Here is a 7,699-nt window from a genome sequence, read left to right on the forward strand (position 1 = left end):
ATGTGAAGAGGAGGCTGTGCAGTCCCAGCTTGAGCCATAGGAATTTTGATACCTATGGGCAGATTTCTCTAGGCTTGTGCAAAAAGGGTTATGATTGGGACACACTGCAGTGCAGAGTGAAGATAAAGGAGCTGAGGCAGGCATAACATAAGGTGAGGGAGGCAAACCATCGCTCCAGTGCTTCACCTAAGACCTATAAGGAGCTGCACGCTATCCTCGGTGGCAACCCCACCTCCACCACCAAGAGCCCCGTGGATATTTCAGTGGGCCTGGAGGTGGCAGAAAGAGGACATAACCTGGAGGACGAAGTCATTGGTGAAGAGGTGGAGTTAGATAACGATGTGGAGCTCCCGGCAGTGTCACCCGGTGGGGCAGGCAGCCAGTAACTGTTCAGCATTCCGGAGGTGTCTAGCCAGTCTCAGCAGTTGCTCTCTGGCAAGGAGAGGAGATGCCTGGTAAGTGGCTGTGGTTTGTGTAGTGCAGGGGTGGGTTCAGGGAATAAAAATGTACAAAGCTAGCTGTGTTTCTGTGTGCTGGACATTTCCCTGTGTAGATAATCAGTATGGCAGAAGAGGGTGTTGATGCACACCGAGATCTCACAGGAATCCTCCAGAGAGATCTCTAGGAAAGTTTCCTGGAGGTACTCGGTAATCCTCTGCCAAAGGTTCCCATTGTAGGAAACTTTCCCGCACCATTCAGCAATCACTTGTGCCAGGACCAACTCGCACACAGGTGAGCAGCACAGGGAGCATGGCAGAAGCCACAAGCATGTAGTAGAATCATAGAAACAGAGAAGATTAGGGTTGGAAGAGACCTCAGGAGGTCATCTAGTCCAACCCCCTGCTCAAAGCAGGACCAACCCCAACTAAATCATCCCAGCCAGGGCTTTTTCAAACCAGGCCTTAAAAACCTCTAAGGATGGATATTCCACCAGCTCCCTAGGTAACCCATTCCAGTGCTTCACCACCCTCCTAGTGAAATAGTGTTTCCCAATATCCAAACTAGACCTCCCCCACTGCAACTTGAGACCATTACTCCTTGTTCTGTCATCTGCCACCACTGAGAACTGCCTAGCTCCATTCTCTTTGGAACCCCCCTTCAAGTAGTTGAAGGCTGCTATCAAATCCCCCCTCACTCTTCTTTTCTGCAGACTAAATAAGCCCAGTTCCCTCAGCCTCTCCTCATAAATCATGTGCCCCAGCACCGCCCCCCCCCCAATCATTTTTGTTGCCCTTCGCTGGACTCTCTCCAATTTGTCCACATCCTTTCTGGGGCGGGGGATCCAAAACTGGAAGCAATACTCCAGATGCGGCCTCACCAGTGCTGAATAGAGGGGAATAATCACTTCCCTCGATCTGCTGGCAATGCTCATACTAATGCAGCCCAATATGCTGTTAGCCTTTTTGGCAACAAGAGCACACTGTTGACTCATATCCAGCTTCTCGTCCACTGTAATTTCCAGGTCCTTTTCTGCAGAACTGCCGCTTAGCCAGTCGGTCCCCAGCCTGTAGCAGTGCATGGGATTCTTCGGTCCTAAGTACAGGACTCTGCAGTTGTCCCTGTTGAACCTCATCAGATTTCTTTTGGCCCAATCCTCCAATTTGTCTAGGTCACTCTGGACCCTATCCCTACCCTCCAGCATATCTACCTCTCCCCCCATCTTAGTGTCATATGCGAACTTGTTGAGGGTGAAATCCATCACATCATCCAGCTCATTAATGAAGATGTTGAACAAAACCGGCCCCAGGACCGACCCCTGGAGTACTCCGCTTGATACTGGCTGCCAACTAGACATCGAGCCGTTGATCACTACCAGTTGAGCCCAACAATCTAGCCAGCTTTCTATCCACCTTATAATCCATTCATCCAATCCATACTTTTTTAACTTGCTGACAAGAATACCATGGGAGACCGTATCAAAAGCTTTGCTAAAGTCAAGGTATATCATGTCCACCACTTTCCCCATATCCACAGAGCCAGTTATCTCATCATAGAAGGCAATCAGGTTGGTCAGGCATGACTTGCCCTTGTTGAATCCATGTTGACTGTTCCTGATCACCTTCCTCTCCTCCAAGTGCTTCAAAATGGATTCCTTGAGGACCTGCTCCATGACTTTTCCGGGGACAGACGTCAGACTATGTAGTTCCCCAGATTCTCCTTCTTCCTTTTTTTAAAGATGGGCACTATATTTGCTTTTTTCCAGTTGTCCAGGATCTCCCCTGATCACCACAAGTTTTCAAAAATAATGGCCAATGGCTCTGCAATCACATCCACCAACTCCCTCAGCACCCTCAGATGCATAGTATCCAGCCCCATGGACTTGTGCATGTCCAGCTTTTTAAAATAGTTCTTAATCTGTTCTTTCACTACTGAGGGATGCTCACATCCTCCCCATACTGTGCTGCCCAGTGCAGTAGTCTGGGAGCTGACCTTTTCTGTGAAGACCGAGGCAAAAAAGCATTGAGTACTTCAGCTTTTTTCCACATCCTCTGTCACTAGGTGGCCTCCCCCATTCAGTAAGGGTCCCACACGTTCCCTGACCTTGTTCTTGTTGCTAACATCCCTAGTCATCTGTCCAAGTTTCCACTTCTTGTAAGCTTCCTTTGTGTGTTTAAGCTCACTGAAGATTTCACTGTTAAGCCAAGCTGGTTACCTGCCATATTTGCTATTCTTTCTGCACATCGGGATGGTTTGTTCTTGTGCCCTCAATAAGGCATCTTTAAATTACAGCCAGCTCTCCTGGACTCCTTTCCCCCTCGTATTGGCCTCCCAGGGGATCCTGCCCATCAATTCCCTGAGGGAGTCAAAGTCTGCTTTTCTGAAGTCCAGGGTCCATATTCTGCTGCTCTCCTTTCTTCCTTTTGTCAGGATCCTGAACTCAGCTATGCTACCCACTTCTACTTCCCCTACCAATTCTTCCCTGTTTGTGAGCAGCAGGACAAGAGAAACATGGCCCCCAGTTGGTTCTTCCAGCACTTGCACCAGGAAGTTATCCTCAACACTCTCCAAAAACTTCCTGGATTGTCTGTGCACTGCTGTATTGCTCTCCCAGCAGATGTCAGTGTGATTGAAGTCCCCCTTCTGTTAGTTGCCTGCAGAAAATCTCGTCTACCTCATCCTCCTGGTCTGGTGGTCTATAGCAGACGCTCACCACAACACCACCTTTGTTGCTCTCGCCTCTAAACTTAACCCAAAGACTCTCAACAGGCTTTTCTCCAGTTTCATACTGGAGATCTGAGCAATCATATTGCTCTCTTACTTACAGTGCAACTCCTTCACCTTTTCTCCCCAGCCTGTCCTTCCTAAACAGTTTATACCCATTCATGATAGTGCTCCTGTCATGTGAGTTACCCCACCAAGTCTCTGTTATTCCAATCACATCATAGTTCCTTGACTGTGCCAGGACTTCCAATTCTTCTTGCTTGTTTCCCGGGCTTCTTGTGCTTGTGTACAGGTACTTAAGATAACTAGCCAATTACCCTACTTTCTCAGTATGAATCAGGAGGCCTCCCGTTATGCCCTCCTCCTTGTGTTTCCTCCCAGTATCCCACTTCCCCACTTACATCAGGGCTTAGGTCTCCATTCCCTGGTGAACCTAGTTTAAAGCCCTCCTAACTAGGTTAGCAAGCCTGCCTGCAAAGATGCTCCTCCCTCTCTTCATTGGGTGGATCCCATGTTTTCCTAGCAATTCTTCTTCCTGAAACAACATCCCATGGTCGAAGAATCCAAAGCCCTGTCTCCAACACCACCTGTGTAACCACACATTTACTTCCAGAATTCAATGGTCCCTACCTGTTCCTTCAACATGACTTATGCCTCAAACTCCTTTATCCTTTTTCCCAGAGCCACATAGTCTGCAGTGACCCACTCAAGCCATTCTTGGCCTTAGTAGATGTACCCTCGCTTCCCTGCTTGACCCCGTCTATGGAAAAATGTAGGAGAATATTAGAATTTTTTTCCTAGTAAGCTGCACCACAACCCTTGTGGAGTGCTCTTTTCCCAATGTAGAGCACACCCTCACCACCCCCAGACAACACTCACCTTGCTTTGGGTATTCGCAGAGATGTGTGCTTGCCAAGGGTCAGTGACAAAGTGACTGTAATGTTACAAATGGTGTATTTTACTGAAATGTTTCAATTCTGTGCATGAACATAAAAATCATGCTTCTGTGCATTATTCCTTCTGCTTTGGCAGATGTGGCCTTCAGGAACACCCTACACCCAGCCAAGTATTTCCGCCAGATAAGAAAGCACCCAAGATTGAGCAAAGAAGACATGTTCCGGGAGGTACTGCACTTCTCCAAAGCAGAGAAAAGGAGGAGAGAGAAGCCAAAAGGCAGGACAGAAAATAAAATCAGGATGCTACTAAGTGGCTGATTAACATAATGGAGGAGTAAACGCAGATGCTGAAGTCCTTAATAATGCTGCAGACTGAGCAGATGAGTGCCTGCCCTCTCATGTAGCACATTCAGAACTCTTTTCCATTTCCCCCCCCCTCCAAACTCCGCCCATACAGTCCTTTCTGCTTTCCGGGACTTCTCGGTTTCCCCTTCACTCCACTCCCTCAGACAACTTTCAAAATTATAGCTGGACCTACACACAGCTCTGAAAGTCTTCCCTTCCCAGGTACCTCCTTTCCCACCAAGCATCTTTGTGTGTGTGTGTGTGTGTTGTGCAATAAAAGCAAAATTTTTAATGGTAACTCATCTTTGTTTCCTACAAATTGAGATAGCAGGCACTACCAATACATACACAGGCAGTTTAATCATTTGCTTACTGGAATGAAAGGCTCCAGATGTCACCATTGCTTCCTAGGAAAACTACATGTGATGTAACATTGCAGCACCAGTCTCAGAGATATACATTACTGGTTCTCATTTTCAAAGTGTTGCCTCAAAGCCTCCCTGATTCGAATTGCCCCCCTCTGGGACCCTCTGATAGCCCTGGTATCTGGCTGCTCAAACTCAGCAGCCAAGTAGTCTGCCTCACCACTCCACCCCTGAGCAAACTTTTCACCCTCAACTTCACAAAGATTATGCAATGTACAACATGCGGCTCTGACAATGGGAATATTATCCGCATCGAAGTCTAACCTGCCATAAAGGCATCGCCAGCACGCCTTTAATCTGCCAAAGGCACATTCCACTGTCATCCGACACCTACTCAGCCTGTTGTTGAACCACTCCCTACTGCTGTCCAGGTTTTCCATGTCATGTTTCATGAGCCAGGTCTGTAACGGATATGCTGTGTCTCCCGGGATCACTATGGTCATTTCAACGTCCCCCACTGTAATCTTCTGGTCTGGAAAGAAAGTCCCCACTTGTAGCTTTCTATATAGGCCGGTGTTCCTGAAGATGTGTGCGTCATGCACCTTCCTGGACCACCTCGCATTGATGACAGTGAAATGCCCACGGTGATCCACAAGTGCCTGCAGCACCATGGAGAAGTACCCCTTCCTATTGATGTACTCCATTGCAAGGTGGTCTGGTGCCAAAATTGGAATGTGTGTGTCATCTATCAGACCTCCACAGTTAGGGAAACCCATTTCTGCAAAGCCGTCCACTATTACACGCACATTTCCCAGAGTAACGGTCCTTTGTAGCAGGATGCAATTAATTGCCCTGCACACTTGCATTAACACAGCCCCAACGGTCAACTTCCCAACTCCAAATTGATTTGCGACCAACCGGTAGCAGTCTAGCGTCGCCAGCTTCCATGCAGTGATTGCCATGTGCATCTTTACCAATAGGGCAGCTCTTATTCTGGTGTCTTTGAGCTGCGGTACTAGGGCGAGCTCCACACACAGGTCCAGGAAGGTGGCTTTCCGCATCCAAAAGTTCTGTAGCCACTGCTCGTCATCCCACACCTGCATGACTATAAGATCCCACCATTCAGTGCTTGTTTCCCAAGCTCAAAAGCGATGGTCCACCCTCTGCAGCTGTTCTGTGAATGCCAAAAGCAATCTAAAATTGCTCCTATTCATATCACACAGCGTGTCAGGCAACTGGGTGTCTTCTTCTGTTAGGAACTTCTCAACTAACTGCACTGCCATCCGTGATGGCTTCATGACAGTTATCAAAGCATAGAAGAGCAGTGCAGGATCCATCCCTTCTCACAAAGATTCCAGGGTGCACAGCAAACAAGGACTGTTGAAAAATGTTGTGAAAGAAAGCCGGAAGCCCATGGAATGCTGGGACAGAAAGCAATGCATCATGGGACATTGAGCCAAGTCCCAAGATATGCCACAATCTGCTTCGCCTTCCCACAAGAACTAGTGGCAGAAGGTGTTAAGCTGGACTGTAGGATAGGTACCCACTGTGCACTGCTCACACTGTTGATGCTAAGTGCCCCAAGTGTGGATGCGATCTACTGACAAAGGGAGTGAATGTGAACATGCAATACTGATTTTTATTATAACGCTTTTTGAGTGTCGACATAACTTTTGTTGACAAAGCTCTGTAGTGTAGTGTAGCCAAGGCCTTAATCTGTAAATTCTTTGTAGTAGGGACAGTCATTTACTATAAGTTTATACAGTGACTAATGCAATGGAGCTCCAACCTAGTTGAGACCACTAGATACCACTAGTATGAATGATAGATGATAATTTTCCAGTAATAATAATGAGGAAAAACAACTTAAACAGAGCCTGAGTTGTACCACCTTTTCCTCTATCTTAGCCTCCTGACAAATTACAACTAAGTCCGGAGAGCCAAACTGAATTTTCTTCCAACTTTCCACACTTTCCCCATGTTTATTAACAATTAAGACAGACAATGAAAATGTTGCTGGGGAGTGTAAAAGAGCAATAAGCAGGGCTTTTCAAAGGTTTATGTATCGGATTCTGTACAGATGACACTGTCTGAAATGTCGGATTTTACATAGACTACAAGCAAAGGATTCATAAAATGCATGGTTGCTCTGATACCCATTAACTTGTTCATTCCTGCATATCAGTCTTGAGGAAGGTTATTTCATAGCTTTGTGAAGCAGTGAACATCAGTGTTAAGGGTGATCTGAAACAAGCTCAACAAACTTTATGTTCACACATGGGGGAACTAGTGATCAAACGGTAAAATTACAGGGCAGAAATACTGAGCCATTTACTAGCACAGGGATCGGCAACCTTTGGCACGTGGCCCACCAGGGTAAACACCCTGGCTGGCCGGGCCGGTTTGGTTACCTGCCGCGTCCACAGGTTCGGCCGATCGCGGCTCCCACTGGCCGCCGTTCGCCACTCCAGGCCAATGGGGGCTGCAGGAAGCGGCGCGGGCTGAGGGATGTGCTGGCCACTGCTTCCCGCAGCCCCCATTGGCCTGGAGCGGAGAACCGCGGCCAGTAGGAGCCGCGATCGGCTGAACCTGCGGATGCAGCAGGTAACCAAACCGGCATGGCCCTCCAGAGTGCTTACCCTGGCGGGCCGCGGGCCAAAGGTTGCCGATCCCTGTACTAGCAGACAACTCCACTCCCCCCATTCCTAAAAGCATCATAAGGAAATGCAAAGCAGTCTGAGTTCTAGACATTTAATAGCATAGATGCCACATATTAGTCCACCAAGAACAACAGGAGTGGCAACAGTTCACAAACAGGAAGAAGGCCTAATGTCTAGACTTTTGCTTGCACAGAGAGGAGAGTATAGCCAAATCTCTGCCTACTGTTTGCGCCTTCCCATTTCCTCTGCTAGATTTGGGCACTGATTCCAT

General features: G+C 47.8%; 1 protein-coding gene across 1 annotated transcript; it reads right to left on the reverse strand.

Annotated features, from left to right (window-relative positions):
• Nucleotides 1-4,863: 4,863 nt before the first annotated feature.
• LOC135884139 (uncharacterized) lies at nt 4,864-5,871 on the reverse strand. The gene has a single exon (XM_065411430.1). It carries the CDS (start codon nt 5,869-5,871, stop codon nt 4,864-4,866), a length of 1,008 nt encoding a protein of 335 aa, XP_065267502.1.
• Between the last annotated feature and the right edge of the window lie 1,828 nt (nt 5,872-7,699).

The sequence above is a fragment of the Emys orbicularis genome, chromosome 9, assembly GCF_028017835.1.
Source record: "Emys orbicularis isolate rEmyOrb1 chromosome 9, rEmyOrb1.hap1, whole genome shotgun sequence".
Taxonomy (NCBI): domain Eukaryota; kingdom Metazoa; phylum Chordata; order Testudines; family Emydidae; genus Emys; species Emys orbicularis.